Here is a 23,198-nt window from a genome sequence, read left to right on the forward strand (position 1 = left end):
GTGATAGTATCAAATAGAAGGCTGTGGATGGAGGAGAGGAAATGGAGTTGGGATGGAGAGAGGGGTAGATGGAGGGAGAAGGAAAGGAACTAAGGGACGAGGAAGCAAGGAGGGGGAAAGGAGAAGAGAAGAGAAGAAGGGAAGAATGGATGGTTGAGAGGAAGAGGGGGGGGGGGCATCAATGGGCAGTGGATTAAGGAAAGTAAAGGGAAAGAATAAAGGAGGGAGGGTGAAAGTTACTGTATTGGTATATGTTTATTTATAAAATGTGATTTATTCTGTAACAGGTGGCAGAACGGAGGAGAGCAAAAGAGAAAAGGACAAAAGAAAGATAGGTTAGAAGCGAGGATAGGGGAGGGAGAAAGAGAATGTAAAGTCGCATATGGCCAGGCCGCGTGATAGAAAGAGAGGAAGGCAGATGCAAGAGGCGAAGGAAACGTAATACTGGAGAAAGCGCAGAAAGACGAGAAAGAGGAAGGAGGTGTAACGCATAGGAACAAGGAGAGAGTGCATGAAGAGAGGGGAAGATTTAATTAAAAGAGGGTCTGGTGATGAGTGGAGAAAAGTGTATAATGATTAAAGATGTAAATAGTTTAAGAGTTTTTTGACGAAATTGAAATGTATGTATGTATGTACAAGAGGAGTCTGCAAACCCTAAGAGGACGCAATAATAAAGATAGATAAATAGAATCGAACGTACGTATGCATAAGAGACTGAGATATTAAAAATCGCTTCATTATAAATGAAGTTGTGACGATAGAGTTTCGGCAAGGTAAAAATTCAAGTGTGACCGCCTCACTGTCGCCCCGCACCGCTATCCCTGTTGCCGCGCGCTTCCCCCACCCCAGCGTTTCCGCGACCATCCCCACCATCCCTAGCACCCGTATTGACGCCGGATGGGAATGACCGAGCCGTATATAAAGTACGGTCGCTGACCGAAGAGGGATTCAGTCCTGACCAGACCTTAGTTCGGGTATTTCGGCTGTTGATCGAGCAAGGATGTGCCCTGACGGGAGCGTCTAAAATGGCCACGTTCAAAATAGCCACGCGTAAATTTGACCACGTTGGAAATGGTCACGTTCGGAATGGCCACGGGAAATATTACACGGAGTTCAATTTGCCCACATTCGAAACGGCGAGGTTCGGAACGACCACGTTCAAAATGGTATGTTTTGCATAATTTCCAGTACAATGCACATGGGTTAGCAACTTAGACGGGGTGGTTGCGGGAGGAGGGGGACGAAGGCGCCCCTTGCACCCGGTGTGTGTGCGTGTGTGGGTGCGCGCGCGCACGCAAAGCATTCTCTGCACCACATGGCTTTGCAACTTTCCACGCAAACAAGAAAAAAATTATTCCAAACATGGCCATTTCGAACGTGACCAATTTGAACGTGGCCATTTCGAACGTGGCCAATTTGAACGTGGCCATTCCGAACGTGGCCATTCCGGATGTGGGCAAATTGAACCCCGTGCAATATTTCCCGTGGCCATTTCGAACGTGGGCAAATTATATCCACTCTGCCCTAACCACTCCGAGCGTACTCAGAATTTTCTAGCAGGAGGCAGAAACGTACTTTTCCTTTGCTGGGCGTTTTCGGCTATCACAATACAAATAAGGGTGTTCGCTGCCTCTGTCGAGCGTTCTCGTTTCCGGGGTGTGCCCCTCCTTCGGGCAATCCGATCTGGGTCCGTTAAATATTTGTGTTCCCCGCGCCGACGTAATCTAATTTCGGAGAAATTAATCGACGTATTTCGTTCAAACTTTATTTCTGTCCTATACCTGTCGAGATCCCGTCCTTACATGGTTACAATACCTTTAATTTCGTGCGTTATCTTTATAATTAATCTTTTATTGTATTTGCGGAAAGTAAACTGCGAAAGCAAATTCGTAAATCCGGGGTTTTGACTTTCTAGATCGAAATACTTCTTTTTTATAACGCGGACGATAGTATTAGTTACCGATCCATTCTCTCCAGTCTTCCGACTACGACTTATAGCAGATAAGTTTTGTATTTTCTTAATACCAAAGCAACTTTTTGTTTTCGCGGTTATCAACCGAGCCGCGGATACCGATTCGAAAGATGTGGACTGCTGTTGTTGACAAGTTTACAGGATTAATATTAAATATTGTATTTTTATAATAAATAATTCTTTTTCTCTAAATCGGTGTTTCTTGCTTTCTCGAACCCTGACCCCGGCGAGCGAATCCGGACGTGCGAGAAAGTCAGATCGTTACATAAAGTTATATACTAAATACATGCAGAACACAAACACACAAACACACACACACACACGCACGCACACACGCACGCACGCACGCACACACACACACACACACACACACACACACACACACACACACACACACTCAGATGCACGCACAAAAGAAAAGGAAAAAGAGTTGGCAAATTATTCACTTTGGCGGGGGCAAATTTTTGTAGTAAAATATTCATTTGTGATATTTGTACAAATAATTATTTGTAAAAGTAGATGTTCTAGTTCGTATGAACATCCATTTTCATAGTTGGCGCATTTTCATTGTCATTACTTTTGTAAAAAAAAAATAAATTTTTTGTTCTTTTGGGGGAAAGATTATTTTATTAAAATTTCATACATTTGTAGTGCTAAATTAAAATTTTGTACAAAGATATATTTTTGAGAGCGTTTTTTGCGCGCGCATACTTGGCATTTCTTTGTACCTTTTTTTTAAAGTTAATTTTGTTGTGATAAAGTGACCCTAAAAATAATTACATATTTTCTGGACCTTGAACTTGGAGCTAAATTGTATGCTAAATGAAAGTTTATGACAAAATATATTTTCCAGAAAAATTTGAAGTTGAATCCATCTCAGTTTTGAGAAATGGCTGGTTAAAGCGGGGAAAAAAAGTTTGAAAAACGGGTAACAACGGACTAAAGTAAAAGGTATATCCATTTCAAGTCGAAGGTTAAGGTATAGGACTTTCCATATTTGTGATGTATTTATCTGTGATATATGTTATGTTCATGAAGTATACGTTATATTTATGATGTATATATCCCTAATGCTGTGGTATAAATTTTCGACCAAGAGCACCAAAATGATCTCAATGATAGGGGGCACGCACACACGACTCGTAAGTTGCATGTGTGCCCTCACCAACAAGACTATCTTGATGTTGGCGACAGAAAACTTACACCACAGCCCCAATGTAGTATTGTATGATGTATGCCTTGCAGTATCGATAAAAGTCGATAGTAAAACCAACTCTAACGGTTTATTGTTATCAACATCTACTTGTTTTTAGTTATGAAAGTCTACTATTTCTTCATCTTCGACTCGAAGTGAATACACCTTCTACTTGAGGCTGCTGAAACCCGTTTTTCAACCCTCCTTTTACTTCACTTTTGACCCCCCATTTCTCGAACTTGAAAAGGGGACTCAACTTAAAATTTTTCTGGGAATAAACTTTCATCATAAACTTACATTTAGCATACAATTTAGTCCCAAATTCAAGGTCCAGAAAACAGACAATCTTTTGCCTATTTTTAGAATCACTCTTTAAATTCCTTTTCGTAATTTGCGACCATGAAAACCACCGTGTGAGCGTTTTCAAGTTTATTCGAATAATTTGGATATATTTATGATTGTAGCATCAATTCGCCATAGTAAATTGAGAAAAGTTGATTACAATTTCATGATGAGTCGAAAGTTTATCCTATAACATTTTGAGCCCAAAAGCGCTTAAATTGCATGCTTAAAATTTTGGGTGGAGAGGTGATCCAGTTGGCGTGAAACGTCCCAAATATAAAATAAAAAATGCATACTATATAATAAATAAATTAATTTAAATAAAATTACGTAATACAAAAAAAACAATATTGCCTGATTTTTACAACCAAAAAAAATTAAAATCTTATCAAAAACCTTACAAAAGTAAAAAAGATACGTCAAATACATAAACGCATTCAAAAATGAATGCAAGCCGGGCATGTTAAGTTTTTGCTTCACTGTTTATTATCATTGGTAACATTCCATTTTTCAAATAATTTTTGAATAAATATATATAATTTTTTAAAATTAAAAAAAATATACTTAGCTAATTTTATTGACCTCATACTCATATTTGAATACATTTATGTACTTGGCGTACCTTTTTTACCTTTGAAAAATTGTTGATAGGTTTTATCATCTAAAATCACTCCTTAAATTTTTCATTTACACCCAGTAAGCAAGAAACATTGATCAATGTTTTTAAAACGTTAATTTTAGAGAAATTTCTTAACATTCATAATTTAATGTTTCATAAACATTTCTTAAATATTACTCAATATATTGATGTTTTAATATTGTCAAAACATTTTAAAAACATTTATTAGAAGTCATTTAAATGTTTTTAAACGTTATAACGTTTGATAAATATTTTAAAAATATTACTTAATAATATTGCTGTCCTAATATTATTAAAATATTTTAAAAACATTTATTAGTATGTTCTTCAAATGTTGCTAAACATTATGACACAACATTTGATAATTGTTTTTAAAATTTTACTGAATAATATTATTGTCCTAATATTTTAAAAACATAAGTTACATACGCGTTTTAGGTGTTATTAAACATTATAACATAATTTTATAAATATTCTTTTAAAATATTAATTATTTAATACATAAAATCTAAACATTTAATAAATTTTACAGGCATAAATTAAAATATAGATAGATAGATGGTTTATTCCGTATCCCCTTTCGGGGTCGACGGGGTGTTTTTTATGGGTGCACCAAACCCCTTACAACTCCAGCATCTCTTCGTACATACAAAATAAACAACATACATTATATACAACATTCATGTTATACAATATTCTCAAAGTATCCCCTACACGACCTGGCTGTTGAGCAGCCTCACATACTATACCACCCTCCTTTTCTCGCCCACTCTACAACCTTTCACCTTTTCCCCCTTTTCTCATTCTATTCTTCCCCTATTATCTCTCCATCCTTCCTCATCTGTCTCCTTTCTCATCTCTTCCGCCTTTTCCTCCTGTCTTCTTCCGGACCTTTCCTCCACTTTGCTCCTCCTCCGCATCGTCCCCCTTCTTTCCTCCTCCTACACATCTTCTTCCCTCTCTGCCGGACCACTCTTCACTACTCTCCCCCTCTTCGTCCTCCTTTCTCTTCAACGTCCTCTCCGTCTGTTTTTTCGGGAGCGGTGCTTGGACACGGTTCAAACGGACACAGTGCAATTGGACACAATATCTTGCGCACGGTTCAAATGGCCACGGTGCATTTGGACACAGCATTTGGACACAAAAGAATTTTTATAAAAAATGTACACCAGTCAGGATTCTAAATAATGCATTATTTTTTGTAATACATTACGATTTCATTAAAAAATATTTTTTTAATAACTAATGCGAAGATCCTTAATTACGCATTACTTTCTTAATAAGTAATGCGATTTTTTTTATTACACATTACTTTTTTAATAAGTAATGCAATTTTTTTTTCATTACACATTACTTTTTTAATAAGTAATGCAATTTTTTTCATTACGCATTACTTTTGAAATAAGTAATGCAATTTTTTTCATTACGCATTACTTTTTTAATAATTAATGAGTAAAGAAATAATTATTTATTAAAAAAATAATAAGTAATGCATTAGTTTTTAATTTGCATTTTTATTACCCTGACACCAGTTATATGCACACGTAAAATTTAGCCTCTGGATATTTGCACACGAAAAAATGCCCACCGTTCACTTGGACACGTAAAAGTTGCACATCATTCATTTGCACACCGCTCATTTTCCCACAATTTATTTGCTCAACGTTTCGTTTGGACACGAAAAGAAGCCCATCAATCATTTAAACACGAAAAGATGCGCACCGTTTATTTGCGCACCGCTCACTTGCCAACCACTCATTTGCACACGAAGAAATGCGCACCGATCATTTGCACACGGAAAGATGCGCACCGATCATTTGCACACAGAAAGATGCACACCGCTCGTTTGCCTACCACATTGTATTGAAAATCTGCAAACACTTGTGAACATTACTTTGTTTGCAATGTACATGGGTTAGCGACTTGGACCGGGTAGAGGAGGGGGATCCAAGGCCCTCCTTGCACTTCCCCCATGTGTACGTGTGTGCACGCGCGTGCGCGCGCAAAGCATTCTCTGCTTCACATAGATTTGCGGCTTTCTATGCAAAATGAGATGCTTGTAGTTCACAATTTCACACCTCCACTGCTCCTGCTCTCCTTCCTTCCGCTACTTTTCTTCAATTCCACCTGTATCCCTCGATACCTTCTCCATGATTATCCATCTCCCAGCTCTCTTCTACTTCTCCATTCTCCACTTTCGATCACAAACTCTGGAGCTCACAAACGAGTTCACACACTACGGCGCCATTTTTCCTCCCCATAAATTAAAATATTTTTCATATATTTATAATACAAATTGTTATCACATAAATTATTAAATTTTTATATTTTGCTCGTACATTTAATTATATTCATCTGTTATATACGCATATATTATCATCTATTAATCATGCGTTTATCATGTTTCATGTTGCAATGTTTATACATATAATTAATAATGTTACACTAATTTTATTATTGATTTAATATTACAATAACATTCTAGCGAAAACAATTTCTATAAACATGTAAAAATATTTACTAAAAGTAAAAGTTTATAAAAGTTTTTAATGTTTCATATAAGTATAATTTTTTTTAAATAATTTTCAAAAAAATAACCGCAAATTACAATTCTATTAAATAAAAAATTTATTGCAAATAACATTTTTTTAAACATTTATTATTAAATACAATTTTATAAAAAATGGTACAAAAAATTAAGTTTAAAAATTTTGAAAATTTTAAATTTTATTAGTTAAAATATTTACTTACTCATAATACTAAAATTGTTTACAAGTAAATGTATTTAATGTACTAAAATTACATTAATTTATTTATTGTTTAATATAAATATTTTTTTGTAGAAATTTTCAAAAAAATAATCACTTAAGTTACTATTTTCTATTAATATTTTATTAAATTATAATACATAATTTTAGCTCTATAGAAGAACAGAGTAAAACAAATATTTTTATTAAGTTTTTCGCGTGTTATTCCACATATATAAAAATCAGTGAAAAAAATTGTAAATTTATATTTATTTATAAAAACATTATTTAACTGCATGTTTTATCTTTCTCACACTTATAACAAATATGTATTCATGAGCATTAGATGTATTCATGGATCATCACGAAGTGTTAGGTAGCGTACGGTCTTCGAAGTAAAGTAACGTCGACGGTGGTTCACAGTTGGATGGATAGACCATTTTTTTGGTCGCAGAAGTTAAGCGATGCCAAATGCGACTATAATGGGGTAACCGTGCTTGTTGAGAAATGTAAATTTAATTTTTTTCTTACATTATAATTATTATTATTTCAACATTTTCACAATGTTGTTTTAATATTTTCACAATATTAAAAAAATATAAATGCAATATTACTTATAATGACATTGCAAATGTTATTTCAACATTGCCAAAACTTCCAAATTGAAGCCAAAGTTTATTCATACCCAAATAGCACTGGATGTTCCAAGGACGTCCATTTTAAGTCCAATTCAGGTCCGCATGTCCATAAAATGGACATTCATAGGATATCCATTATTGGAATTAAAACGGATGTTCTATTCAAAACGTCCTATGCTCGATATCTGATTTATGTCCGCACTTGGATCTTACTTTTACATAATTTATCTTTATTATTTTTATTATGTAATCTAAAAGAAATATTGTAAATTATATATATATATATTATTTACAATATTTCTAATTAACATTAATTTATAAATAATAATAAATTATATTATTTTTAATTTTCAAAAGGTTTATTTTAATTGTTCTACTTTTAGATATAATATGAAATATGTAATATGAAATAATACGTATTATTTTTTTATTTATTATTAACATTATTAATTATTGGTATTTTTTTAAATGTTTGTTATAATATATTATTGTTTCTTTTTCGTTTTTTTTTATTTTTGTTTCTTTTTCGTTTTTTTTTTTCGTTTCTTTTTCCGACCAAAAAAGGGATACAGCAATTGGTGGTCTGAGTCAAGCGCTATCTCTGACTTAGTTTACATCGAGCACTTGGTACGCGTATCAAATAGTAAATAACTAGTGAATGTGTTTAATCATTGGCTGATCAGCTTAAATTCACTACTTGATACATGTACCAAGTGCTCGGTGTAAATTAGGGCTCTGTCTAACCAGTAGCATAATGGGCACTAGACAGAGAAAGAAATTGACTCGGACCACGTCTCCTCTTTGTCTTTCTGCCGGACACTTTTCAAGAGCTTTTGCAGGAAAGGCGCAGTCCATGCTTTATGTCGATGATTTTTACAAAATGTGGATTAATCCACTATTGCAGCAAGCCCTTTAATTGAAAAAAGCCCAAAAGAAATAATCAAACCATTATAGATCCAAAATTTGGTTTATTTCGGACTTTCTATGAATGTCCAAAATTGTGACAAACATATATCCCATGAACGTCCATCGAATGTCCGACGGACCTTATTTGGACTCTTAATGGACGTCCAAATGTCCAGAAGCGGATATCCATTGGACATACAATAGATGTCCTTGTGCTATCTGGGTAATGACGCTGTATACAACGTTAAAAACTACATACTTGGAAACGTTACTATATTAGTAAGTAACGTTATAACAACGTTGCAGCAATGTTTTTGTGCTTACTGGGTATGTATCAGAAAACACGGTAATGTTTCATGCCAAATAAACGCACGAGACCGACTATACTATACGCTGGTACATAACTTGCGAGCATCCAAGATTATTAGATTTACCTCAAATCCCACACTCTTGCAGAAAAATCTTCTCCTCCTGTATACATCCACTTTCCTTCTTCCTATAAAAAAATATATAAACATTACTCATCTAAATATTATAAAATATAATCATCACAGGGCTGAGTAAGTTAATATTTTTAGAAATTACGTTAATTTAAAATTAACTGTTTAACATACTAACCGTTCACCAAAAATTCTGATTTTAACGAAATTTGGCAAATGTTTTATACAAATTTTACAGTATACAGGGTGTTGCAGATTAACCGCGGGAGCCGACATGCACGTATTCCTCGTGAAAAACTTCGACAAAAATGTCAGTAACAAAATGTTGAGAGATCAATAGTTTTTAAATGGTGACTGTTCGCGATCGATTGAAAAGGTTGTCGCCAAACTTGAATGAACCGTGAGAGCCGCTGGATTGGGAAAGATAAGGGACTGCCGAAGTAGAGAGAAGAGAGAGAGAAAGAGAATATGGTGATGCAAAGCGCGGCAAGAATAGGCGATAGAGAGATTGATTGATTGATTGATTGATTGATACATTTATTATGCCCAAACGTAGGGCAAAGTATGATAACAAAGGTTTAGAAACATCATAAGACAGAAAAGCGAACTGAAACGCAAGAAGATATAACGCAAGATGAGAATTACAATAACAAAGTATCGTTATATAACTTAATCTAATTCTTAATACTAACTATACAAATGAAAACTTATCACAAGTTAAAGCAAGAAGTTAAGGGTAAATATAAAAATAATAGAAACATGGCATCGACAATATTTATATACTTAAATAGGTGAGAGATACCAGTAAGCGACATAACATACTCATGAAAAAAATTACCCTAAGTCTACTTAGACAGACGCAAATAATAACAATTTATTATGTGGTAAGCGAATATCAATAATTAAGTGTTTCGGGTCATTTATTTGACCACCAAATGACGCAACAGTAGCTACTAGTGATTTGTGGAGATAGCAGACAACACCATTACCAAGATGGCTGACACGATTGCCGTGAGTTAAAAGTAGCCTTCCAGCGCAACAAGATCGTGAACCACCAGCATAAAGCCAAGTCTCAGAGACTGAATTACATGATTTGGGATAGTGTTAAAGTGTAGTCTAATAAATCGATATGTCCACGCAAGAAATTACCATTTAATTAAATTAAGCGAAAATGAATAAAACTAGAAGTTAAATAGCCGCGTGCAACGGAAGACAACAGTACAGGATTTGTACGTCAAATAAGCTTATTAAGGTCGGTTAAAGAATTGATGTAAATAATAGGATTGCTGTCAGAGTGCCCGACATGAATGCAATCCCCTCTAACCCAGACATACGTAAATAATTTTGTTTTAGCGATCTGCTTAGTTTTTTGAAATAGCTCGTAAATATCTTTCGGAAGCTCATTGACATATACACTCTTGTCAGAATCATTACCGCAAACCTCTCTCCGAAGAAGTGTACCACGCACTCTTTTTAGTTATAACTATGTCACGGGCTGCACACGAGGCTGATGTGACGATGAGCGAGTTAGTGGAAGACATTGATACGAGTCGATCGCGTGAAGCCACAGGCTGAAGCTTACGAACAATAGCTCTAACGTCGAGAATGTGGCAAGACAAGTCAGGAATTCCCAAGGCCGCAAAAACATTGCAAGCACATTCCAAGGAAGAAATGCGCATCGCAGTTAGTAAACCAGAAAGAATGAGTGCATTCTCAGTCTGACTCCGTGAAGCAAAAAGAGAAGGCTTACAATCACTCTTCAGATCCCGGATCGCATTCTCAAGATCAACACATTGTTGTTCTAATATAGCAATACGCTGACCGTTACGTTCAACACTACTCGCTATATTATTTAATTGATTTAATTTATTATTAAGTTCGCTATTAATACGCCGCTGTTCCTCAGCGAAAGCAGAGAATCTCGCCTCGGATTCCTTTAGTTGATCAATTAATCTAAGCAAAAGTCTGTTGATAGTAGTGTCAACATCAACATCATCATACGACTGCGACTGCAATAGACCACCAGCACATATGGGAGTTGCCAAGCTAACAGAATCAGAATCAAAAAGCCGCACAGAATTATCCCCAACAGGAGTAAGAAGCAAACTTAATGAAGATAGTGATTTACAACATGCGTCAGCATACTTAGCAACAGAATAAGCTTTAACGCAACCCGGGTGAAACACTCTCTTACACTCGCACTCGACAGACGCAGTCGCAACCGACTCTTTACATCTATCACACACAAGTGGCATGATGTTTCCGTAGCAAGTACCATAAAAATACTAAAATAATAGCACTGTACGCACAAAGAATATATAAGCAGTTGGTAAGCAAATTGTTTCAAATAAAAGTAGAGAATCTGCAGAGAAGGCACAAGATAAGCAGTTAACACAGAACCTCACACGACGTTTTGGCGATGTCGTATGTTGTGAAGCACACTCCGGAACGCAGCAGTGTAGCATGGAAGAAGCAGGTCTGAATGCGCAAGCGCAACAGCAGAATCACCACGCAACAAATAAAACAGCCAAAGTAAGGTTAGAAAGCCATGAAATTATTCTCCAGAAATTCAGCGTAAAGATGACAAGCAGAAAAAAATGAAACGTCGTTCGTAAAAGGCAAACCGAAGTAGAAATATGCCTGTAACAAAAATTCCCCGAAGACAGATAGCAGCAGAGAAATGCTCAGGCAAAGCAGGAGCGACAAGCAGACAAGCACAGATGTACTGAGAGAGAGAGAGAGAGAGAGAGAGAGAGAGAGAGAGAGAGAGAGAGACTGAGCGCAAGAAAGTGCGCGCGAAGCATCGAACGTGGGAAATAAATGTGCAGGACAGAGAGGGGAATCTTGAATACTGGGATTTGTTGCATTAAAATTCACTTGAGTAATGTCCGAATCACCTTCATTTATTGTCACAAAATTTGATTAAGACACAGTTACTTAATTGCGCGGATGGCAGACGTGATCCCCGATCGAAAGCACGAGAGCGACGCGTGATCGTTACAGGCGTACAAACAATGAAATGTTCTTTGAGTATCATCGTATCCTCGGGTATCTTGGCTAGCACTTGAGTTGTAACGTAGTGCAATGAAAATCGGTTTTAGTCACGGCCTCGTCCACCTTTCAGAATCCGCGAACTAATTAACAGGTCAAGTTCGAACTTTTCGTTGCCTTATATCAAACTCTCAATTTCGGCTTGTGTGCTATGTAACTCGCACGACTGTTCTCGCTATTCTAACGCGCCGATCGCTGCGCGATCAACCGATGGCTCTAAATCCGGGATAGATACGTGGCACAGAATAGCTTTCTGCGCAAGACACCATGTCCAAAAGTCGTGTTCGCATCATGAATTGTGCGGGCAAAACAAAAAAGAAAAACACAACACCAGGAACAGCTTTGCCGAGTCGTTCGTCCTAAATCATTTAGCTTACAATAAGAATTACAAATACTTAATTTGAATCATTCTTAAGTGAGACTCTTTGAAACTTTCCAACCACAGGCCATGAAGCTCATGCCACAGTATAACCAGTAGCGTCACTTGTGACGTGACGTTTTTCGTCCATCACAAGGGCCGGATGGCCCGACCAGGAAAGGTCATTTGGGGCCGCTTCTTACCCCGAGCGGGAGGGCGGCCTCTCCTTTTCTAATTAATATTTTAAGTTAGTAAGATACTTAGGGACCCGACAAGCGAAAGGCGCGACTCGCGGGAGAAGTGATGTACCGAAGATACCTCATGTAATAGAGGAGCAGCCGTCGAGGGAATGAGAGAAGAATTACAAAAGCGGCTGAGCGGCGGGACCCCGGACTATCAAATAGTCACAGGGCAAGTATACAGTCGAGTTATTATATCAGAAGAGAGGAGAGTCGTGAGGCGATTGCTACCGCATGTCGCCTTATTACAAAAGATCGGAAAGGCGGAAGCAGACCGAAAGGAGAGGGGCGTTCCAGAGGTCGACGTTGGGGGAGTTAGAGCTCGACCTCGCACTCCGTGAGGCCGGGTGGAGGACCCCCGCCGGAGCGGTCAACGGCGGTCGAGGCATCGAAAGGCCGGGGCCTGATCAACCCCGAGCCAACCGCACCAGGAGATGGAGATCTCACAGCAGGCCATCGTCCCCGTAAGATTAGAGGCCTTCGAATTGCACGGCGTCGCGACCGGAGGCGCCCTCGGCCAGCAGGAGCGGAAAGGAAGAAGCGACGCCCTATCGACACGAAAATCCTTGTGCGCGAGTCAATGCGCGGATCGATGCGCAAGGACAATGCGCAGATCCTGATCGATGCCCGCGGTGTCCCCGCTCGCTCACGCCGTCTCACTGTTCGGCGAGACTACAACGAGAGCGGTTCCACGGACATCGACGACGTCGCATAAACTGTAAGGCCACCACTTCAACCACGCGGTAAGGACGGAGACGGCCGGCCCTGCCTTCGCGATAGATTATTAAGTAATTACCCTACCGAGCGTTCGGTGGGAGAGCTGAGAGAATCATGGAATAAAAGTACCGAGGTTAGTCATCGTACCGCGGGGCCGCGTCAATCTTCGTCTCTTAGATATAATATTTTCGCCTATTGTTTCCTCCCTCGGGGAAAATGTCAAGCCGACAGTCAAATTGTGTCGAAAGTAGAGTATAGCGACGGGATAGTACGTAGGGCGATATTGCCGGGATTCACTCGCTGTAAGCATACCGAAAGTACGAGCCATGTGCTTTTTACCGAGGCGAGCTTCCGTAGACGAGAGCTTCTACGAGAGATACGCGTATTAAGTCGAAGATCTATCCCGAATGCCGTTAAAGCCAAGAGCGTTATATCGATAATAGAATTATCGTTAGATTTCGAGCGTAGCATTTAGCGTGGAATTTTCCGTATAGTGCGAATTATATGTCGAGTTACGAAGCAGTCACAAGCTAGAATAAGGTTTGGTGACTATCATGTATCCTTCGTCTAAATCTGTTAACATTCGACTTTCAATATATGATTCTTATATTTATTAAAGAAATAACTGTTTAAGGGATAAGACCACTAATAATTTTCAGAAAATCGATTTTTTTTATTCGCTTAAAAGATGTTTTCAATCTTCTAGAATAAAGGGAAAAAAGTTTTATGCCAAATTTTTCATTTTTTTACGTCCATAACACATCTCAAAACTTTAAAGGTTTTTCTCAAAACACGATTTTTTTTAATGGCACGCAGTATAATTCCAACAATTTTCATTCTATTCACTCCAAATTTTTACTATATCTTTAAAATAACATTCCGAAGAGAAGTACGTACCGGATTTTCGATAAGTTGATTTTAACATTATTTATTGACAATTGCCCTTTTTTTGTCAAAAATTAAACTTGTTACTTTAAATGCTCGCCAATCACACAAAAATTAATATTTTCAAAATCCCCTACGTATTTCTCTAGCTATACTCATGTAGATTAAGAAAAAAATTTTTTTTTCCAAATTCAAATTTGTGTCAGTTACACTGCGTGCCGCAAATTCAACATGCCTCACGAAAATAACTCCAGCGCCATTTTTAAATAACTATTTTTTTTTAATACTTAAAGACATGATTAATAACATCCTTGAATATTATTATCCTCTTACTTTTCCTTCCATTTAAAAAAAAATTGCAAAAAAACGCTTTATTTTAGATTTTTACAGTGGTGTTACCTCTTAATACAAGACATCTCCTCTCCTGTTCCGCGAAACGAGAAGAACCTCGCCCCTCTGCCACTTCGTGTAGAGACGGGTTGGCAGGCATTTAGCCGTCGTGTACCGAGTTTTGTGAGTTTTGTGCGGCGCGGATTCCCGCGCCTGGCGCCCAATTACTGGAGAGGCTGATGCCCAACCTCGGGGGGCCGAGGGATGGAGCGCGCCGTCTCTACGCGGGGGTGGTGACGAGCGTGGCGCTTTACGATGCGCCCGTGTGATGGGTGGAACTGCGGGCCGATCGGCGCAACGCTCAGATCATGGGGTCTGAGCAGCGCCGATTGGCTATCCGGCTCGCACGGACGTACCGCACCGCCCCCGGGGAGGCGGTGTGCGCGGCGTCAGGGATGCTCCCTTGGGACATCGTGGCGGAGGAGTACGCAAACCGCTACAAATGGCGAGCGTCCCTCCGCCGGGATGGTGTCACCCCGGCGCCGAGGGCTGTCGAGGTCTGGAATCTCCAGGCCCGGCGATCCCTGGACCTCTGGTCCGAGCGACTCGCTCGGGCAAGGGGGAGTCTGGGGTTCGTCGGGGCGGTCCGCCCGGTCCTCTCGGACTGGGTGGGTCGGGCTTACGGGCCCCTTACTTTTAGGATGGTGCAGGTGCTCCTGGGGCATGGATGCTTCGGGGAGTACCTGCTCCGGATCGGGAGGGAGGTCGACCCTCGGTGTCACCATTGCGGGACGGCACGGGACACGGCGCTGCACACCTTACTTAAGTGTGCCCCGCGTGAACGCAGCGGCGCCGTGTCCTGGCCAGTTCGGTGGGGAGGGACATCTCGTTGCCCGCCGTAGTGGCTGCCATGGTGGCGATGGCCTCCTTCTGCGAGAAAGTTATGTCGCAGAAGGAGGCGGCGGAGCGGAGCCAGGAGTCCGACAGGGCTGCCGGTCCCGCCCGCAGAGCGAGGGGAGAGCGAACGAGAGCGGCGTACGGGAGGGTTCCCTAGTCGGTTCCTTCGCTCCCTCCGGGGGCAGCCGGGGCGGACCGTGGGGGAACACGGCCCGCCCCAACTCCAAGGCTGTCCCGGAATAATTAACTAATAATAATATAATAATAATATAATTATAATTATATAAGTAGTGTATATATAATCATATAAGTAATGTAAATATTATCGTAATTTGATGAAAAACGTAATAAAAATTTTCATAATTTCTCCTTGTCACGCGTTTATTACTTACCAGAGTAATTTTTACCATAAAGTTTTTTCCGTGTATTATAAGTCTATCACAAGGATTAATTTTATTAAAAATATAAATATCCTCGTTATTTAATTTTTAATTAAGAATATAAAGTGGAAACAAATTAAGAATATAAAGTTGAAACATTTTATTTGGTTATTTCCATTTTAATCGATAAAATTTTCTAATGTTGTTTAAAGAAGGATAAATTTGTTTTTGAGCACATGATAATAGCTTCTTTTAAAATTTATGACAATTTACGACATTTAAGACTATCACCAAAAAAAATTTTTTATTAAAAATAATCATTATTTATTAAAAAAAAATAAATTTAGTAATTGATTCTTTAAGCATTAGAACTGATATTTTTTTGTACACATGTATGTACACGTACACATTGTGCGTAGCCATTGCCGCTTGTTGTAACAACTCCCTCCGCGCGCCTAGCAATCTCAAGGTTCAAGCGCTATGGAGGGGCGGCCGCCGCGGTCGAGCGCTCGGCGTGCTTGCATTTGCCGGTAGGCCGGGCTAATACAGAAAATTTTACAAGTCTATAACTCGTTAACTATTGTGAAAATGGAAAAACGATGAGGATTTTATGTTCAGCTTAATGCGCTCTACCTGCTTATAAAAATTGCATAAATCTTTACCAAACACCCTGTATATGTATATACATGTCACACATATATGCACATACGTATATGTATAGGCATTACTATACAATGTTATCCCCCCCCCCTCTCGCTCTCTCTCTCTTCTTACTCGTTTTTCTTTTTCTACTCTTATACTTTAGGTTCAAATAAAGTTTTTCTTCTCTTTTTTTTAAATATGATAACTAAAAATAAACCGTAACACAAAGTATTAACTTATTTCAGATTACTTCCCACCAAACACCAAGTTACATGTAACGTACCTGTTAGTTGTAATTTCCCACTCAACAATGTAATTGTAATATAACACGTGTGTTATATTGCAATTATATTATTGAGTGGGAAATTACAACTAACAAGCACGTTACATGTAACTTTGTGTTTGCTGGGTTATCTCCACAAAAAAATGAAAATGTTGTATAATTGTTGGATTTAACACTTCTCTCTCACACTTCTCAAGTATACAGCATAGCGGCGCTGGGAACGAGAGGACATCTTGCCCCTACTGCTGAGCGCCCGTCTTCTTTGCCTTAATCTACCTAATCTTCCAACGAGTTTCTCGAACGTTCTGTTCTGTTCGCTCATTCATACACACTTCATAATAAATACTTTATATCAAAGATAACAGTTTATACTTATTAAAAGCTCACAGGTTATGGGCCCAGGACGTAACTGTTGATTAAAGTAAGTAAGTGTGAATCAGATTGTAATCGAGGTTAAATCTGAAAACTTTAGTTAAGCTGTAAATTAAACGATCACATGGACGGAAACATGGATGCAGATCGCATAAATATGCCCTTGCCAATCCTCACAAAATCAAATTATCAAAGATGGAAATTTGATGTTAAATTAGTCCTTGAGTCATTGGGATTGTTGGACATTGTGCTCGGCATCGATAAAATACCAGCAGAAGACGAAGAAGCCAAAGGATGGCGTAGATTAGACGCCAAGGCTCGCCGTGTATTAGCATCTGGATTTGATGATCAACTTCATGCCACAATTAGAAGCTGCTTGACTGCTCATGAAATTTGGGCAATGGTTACCGGACTTTACAAAGCTAAGTCAGAATCTAATAAATATCTTGCTAATCAAGAATTGTGCATTGAAATTTACAGATGAAAAATCAGTCGCAGGTTATTGTGCTAAATTGTCAACAATTTGTCAGAAACTCGAAGTTTTAGGACAAAAGGTAGAAGAGCCTCAGAAGATTGCGAAACTGCTCACAGATCTACCGTCACCAAGGTTTGATTTGTTTCGTCACACATATAGGTTACAGGCTGCTGTTGGTACTGCGCTTACATTTACAGATATGCAAACGCAACTGCAAATCATTGAAAGTGACTTGTTACGAGCTGCTGAAAAGAATGTTGATGTGGTGGAGACGGGTGAAGCTCTGGTGGCACGTCGAAAACAGAATCATGCACGCAATCAAACTGGCAAACGCGGAAATAAAAATTGTAACAAAGAAAAGCAAAAAGAGACACGTGCCTGTCATTTTTGCAAAGAAGTTGGACATCTACGAAATGATTGTTCAAAGTGGAAGGCCAAGCAAACTCAAGGTGAACAGGATCGTCAAGACAAGGATCATCAAAAACAAGGACGAGCAAATGTTGCGTTGACTTCAAGTATCCCAATACTTCAACCTTATCAAAGTGATTGAATAATTGACTCGGGTGCTTCTAATCATATTGTGCGTGATAAGAGCATGTTCAAGAGTTATGAGTTACTGGAAAAGCCTTTCAAAATCACTGTTGGTGATGATTTTGCGCTGCAAGTCATTGGAAAAGAACAAATCGAAGTAGACTTTAGTGACGGAGACACTTGGGAACCAGGAACACTTAATGATATTTGGCACGTCCCGAATATGGGTCACACTAATTTGTTCTCAACTGGCGTTGTTACAAAGCGAGGCTATGAAGTAGTATTTTATAAAGAAAACGTTAAGATCAATAATAAAAAAGGTCTAACTGTTCTTACAGGTTATCCAGGAGATAATGGATTATATTATTTGATGATCCGTCTACGTAGTCATGTTGCAAAGAAGGCCGCTGGAAGTGTTAAATTATGGCACGAACGTCTTGGCCACATCAGTGTAGACACTGTAAAACGGATGGCAAAAACGAACATTGTCACTGGTTTGGACATCACAACCGACGATACCGCAAATTTCTTTTGTGATGGATGCATGAAAGGAAAGATGTCACAAAAACCCTGCCAGAGAAGATCATCTCGAGAAGATACTGTCGGTGCACGAATTCATTCTGATGTTTGTACAATGGAAGTTAATAGTATTTCTGGTAAGAAATATTTTATTCTGTTTAAAGATGAAGCAAGTGGGTTTCGCAAGACATATTTCATCAAGGAGAAAACAGAAGTTTTTGACAAACTACGTGATTTCGTCAACAAACAAAGAGCGGAACGTGGCGATCAGATGGTTACATTGAGGGCAGACAATGGCACGGAATATATCAACGCACGATGTCTAAATTATTTAAAACAAAAAGGAATTCAATTAGAGAAAAGTGTTGCTTATGTCCACGAGCAAAATGGTATTGCAGAGCGAGACATCAGGACATTAGTTGATCTCGCATGTTCGATGATTCATGCAAAAGGGTTACCCAAAATCTTATGGGCCGAAGCTATCAACACAGCGACTTTTATAATGAATCGAGTCATTAATCGAGATTTAGATAAGACACCTCATGAGTTGTGAACTGGCGAAAAACCAGATGTTGGACATCTTCGAGTCTTTGGAACAAGAGTTGCTGCTCACATCCCCAAAGAAAAACGCAAGAAACTAGATAAGAAATCTGAAGATTTAATTTTAGTTGGATATGAAAAGACCGCAAAGAACTTTCGACTGTATAATGAGTCAACTCACGCCGTGACAATTCACAAAGATGTTGAATTTGATTTAACAAGTGAATCTACAATAAGCAATGGTCATCAAACTATCATCAATAAAGAAAAGAATGATGAGTCATTCTGCAATGATAAACAAGAGGTCGACGAATCAGAGGCCGATGAATCTCAAGAAGTTGAAGAACAACGAAAACTTGGACGCCCTACTGGTGCAAAGAATCGAGTCTACGAAAAAGTTGATCGCACATTACGATCAAACTCCAAGGTTTTAATTGCAGTACGAGAACCACAATGTTATGAAGAAGCAATCAAATGTGAGGAAGCACCACACTGGATTGAAGCAATGAATAATGAAATGAGCTCGCATGAGAAAAACAAGACATGGATTCTCGTTGATAGACCAAATAATGCAAATGTTGTGAAAAGTAAATGGATTTATAAATTAAAGAAGAATCCAGATAGTTCTATCATGAGATATAAATCACGCCTTGTGGCCAAGGGCTACTCACAAATAAAAGGAGTTGATTATTTTGACACATGGGCTCCAGTTGTAATGAGGAATTCAGTTCGAATTGTATTGGCTATCGCTCATAAACGAGAAATGCGAATTGTTCATTTTGACGTCAAGACTGCATTTCTACATGGCATCATGGAAGAAACATTATACATGGAACAAGCAGAAGGTTATATCAGAGGCAACAAAGTCTGTAAATTGAACAAGACAATTTACGGAACAAAGCAAGCTTCACGCGCATTTAATAAATTACTGGACAAGTTTTTAGTCAAATTTGGAATGACACGTTCGGAAGCAGATCCATGCATTTACGTTTCAATCACGAAGACTTCGACTACAATTCTTGGAATTTACGTCGATGATGGATTGTTAGCATCAACGGATAATTCTGTGATTGAAAATATGATTGAGTACTTAGAGAAGGCGTTTGAATTGCATGTCGAAGAATTATCATGCTTTGTTGGAATGCAAATGGATATAGATGAATCAAAATGTACATTAAAAATTCATCAAACAGCACATATTACCCAGATGCTCAAAAAATTCGGAATGAACGAGTGTCGTGCAGTAAAGACACCTGGTGATCCTTCAATCAAGTTGCAGGCTGCGACTGAAGAAGATGAAGTCGCAAATTTTCCATATCGCGAAGCAATAGGAAGCTTAATGTATGCTGCAACAAGTACTCAACCAGATATCGCCTTCTATGTATGCAAATTGGCACGTTTCATGGAAAAACCAACTACGGTGCATGTAACTGCAGTAAAGACAATATTTCGTTACCTAAAAGGGACCACCTCACGTGGAATCATCTACAAACGTGATAATGACAAGAAACTCAACTACACCGATGCCGACTATGCCGGTGACTTAGACAAAAGATACAGTACAAGTGGACATGTCTGTCTAATTGCTGGAGATGCTGTTATATGGACATCACGATTACAGAAGATTCAAGCCCAATCAACATGCGAAGCTGAATATGTCGCAGCCGCCGAGTTAGTCAAGGATATACTCTGGATGCGTCAACTACTAAAGGATTTAAATTCAGAAGTAGAGGGACCTTCAACCGTGCTTTGTGATAATCAAGGAGCAATTAAAATTGTAAAGAATCCTGAAGTTAATGGACGCACAAAACACATTGATGTTCGTCATCATGTAATTCGAAAGCATCAGCAAGAGGGACATATCAACATCGAATATATTCCAACTAAAGAACAAGCTGCAGACGGACTAACAAAGGGACTTTCTGGACCAAGCTTTGTGAAATTTATTCACATGATAGGAATGGAGTAATTACAAGAAACTCCATCTATATCCTTTTGTTTTATTTTTTTTTTATATACTTCGTTATTTTATCTTATTAGATACTAGGAGAAGTTGATTGCGAGAGGGACTGTTGGATTTAACGCTTCTCACACTTCTCAAGTATACAGCATAGCGGCGCTGGGAACGAGAGGACATCTTGCCCCTACTGCTGAGCGCCCCGTCTTCTTTGCCTTAACCTACCTAATCTTCCAACGAGTTTCTCAAACGTTCTGTTCTGTTCGCTCATTCATACACACTTCATAATAAATACTTTATATCAAAGATAACAGTTTATACTTATTAAAAGCTCACAATAATATACTGATTGTATAACGCATAGTGTAATATTCAAATTAGCCACAGCTGTATTTTCCTTCATGATGTAATCCGCGATGTAATAGATATATTTTGAAAATAAATTAAAATATAATCAGAAAAAAAACCAAAACCAATATAACTTCATTTTGTCATTTTAATTCAATCTCAGTCTCAATCTTTAATTTAATATAATATGGACTTCAAATTTGTCTTAAAAATCTTTATATATATTGTAAAAAGAAATGAGATACCTGTCACTACAAAATGAGTGAAATCACAACAAAATTACCTTTTTAAAAAAAGGTATAAAAAAGCGCCAAGTATACACGCGCAAGAAACACCCTCAAAAACCTATTCTTGTGCAAAATAATTTTAATTTCGCACTACAAATGTATTAAACTTTAATAAAATTATCTTTTCCCAAAAAGAACAAGAAATATATTTTCTCTACAAAAGTTACAATGATATAAAGAAAACGCGCCAACTATAAAAATGGATGTTTATACGAACTAGAACATCTACTTTTACAAATACTTATTTGTACAAATATTACAAATAAATATTTTACTACAAAAACTTGGCGCCAGTAAACCGAATAATACTAGCTCTGTTTCTTTTTCTTTTGTGCGTGCATCTGAATGTGTCTGTGCGCGTGCGCGCGTGTGTTTATGTGTGTGTGTATGTGTGTGTGTTAGTATATAACTTCGTTTATAAGGAAGCGATTTTTAATATCTCAATCTCTTATGTGTGAGTACGTTCTGTCTCTCTCTCTTTCTCTCTCTCTCTTTCACGTGCGTGTATAATGTTGTATGTATATAACGCCATTACGATTTCGATTGCAAAAAATTGTAATTTTAAATCATCATTATTTTAGTATATAAGTTAAATTGTAAAAACGCGATTTTGTATTAAAGCAAATGATTCGATTTAGCGGCGCCAAATTTTTGTAGTAAAATATTTATTTGTAATATTTGTACAAATAAGTATTTGTAAAAGTAAATGTTCTACTTCGTATAAACATTCATTTTCATAGTTGCGCGTTTTCTTCGTATCATTACTTTTGTAGAGAAAAAATATTTTTTGTTCTTTTTGGGAAGATAATTTTATTAAAATTTCATACATTTGTAGTGCCAAATTAAAATTATTTTGTACAAGAATAGGTTTTTGAGGGCGTATACTTGGCGCTTTTTTATACCTTTTTTTAAAATAATATTATACATTATTACACACCAGGTTACACTCATACATAATATAAATAACACCTATACAGAGTGTCCCAAATTGAATCATTAATGTTTTACAAAGGAAAAAGAGTGAAATTTTTAACTAAAAGTTTCTTTATCAATTTTGGCTCAGATTATTAACTGAATTATTAATATAATATTAATAATATATTATATTAAATTAAGTTGATCAATCAGATGGCGTGGCCGAATTTTGCAGGAAAAAATGCATAAGAAACGCATGATACATATCAACATTAAGAAATTATTAAATTTTAAATAAATTGTTTAAACATTTTAAAAACTGTTTTTAAGTAAAAATTACAGTATTATTACTTTATAAATACTATATACATAAATGAATTGTACTAAAAATTTTGTTCGAAAAATAAACAGTGTAGTAATAGAAATATGTATACTGTAAAAATTTTATATTATATAAGACTTTTTGATATAGCGTTTAATTTACGAGTTACATCAAGTAAAGACAAAAATGTTCTTTGAAAAACATTTATCTTTGAAGAATGGTTTCACTCTTTTAAACCGTTTTTTAGCATCAACTAAAAATTTCTAAATT

General features: G+C 37.5%; 1 protein-coding gene across 1 annotated transcript in view; it reads right to left on the reverse strand.

Annotated features, from left to right (window-relative positions):
• The window catches only part of LOC105836989 (target of rapamycin complex subunit lst8), a 70,448-nt gene that overhangs the window by 41,478 nt on the left and 5,772 nt on the right, over nucleotides 1-23,198 (reverse strand). Inside the window, exon 3 of the mRNA XM_036285315.1 lies at nucleotides 8,875-8,936. Coding sequence (XP_036141208.1) covers nucleotides 8,875-8,936 — 62 coding nt within the window. The remainder of the gene's footprint in view (nucleotides 1-8,874; nucleotides 8,937-23,198) is intronic.

This window comes from Monomorium pharaonis, chromosome 4 (assembly GCF_013373865.1).
Source record: "Monomorium pharaonis isolate MP-MQ-018 chromosome 4, ASM1337386v2, whole genome shotgun sequence".
In the NCBI taxonomy this organism is placed as follows: Eukaryota; Metazoa; Arthropoda; class Insecta; order Hymenoptera; family Formicidae; genus Monomorium; species Monomorium pharaonis.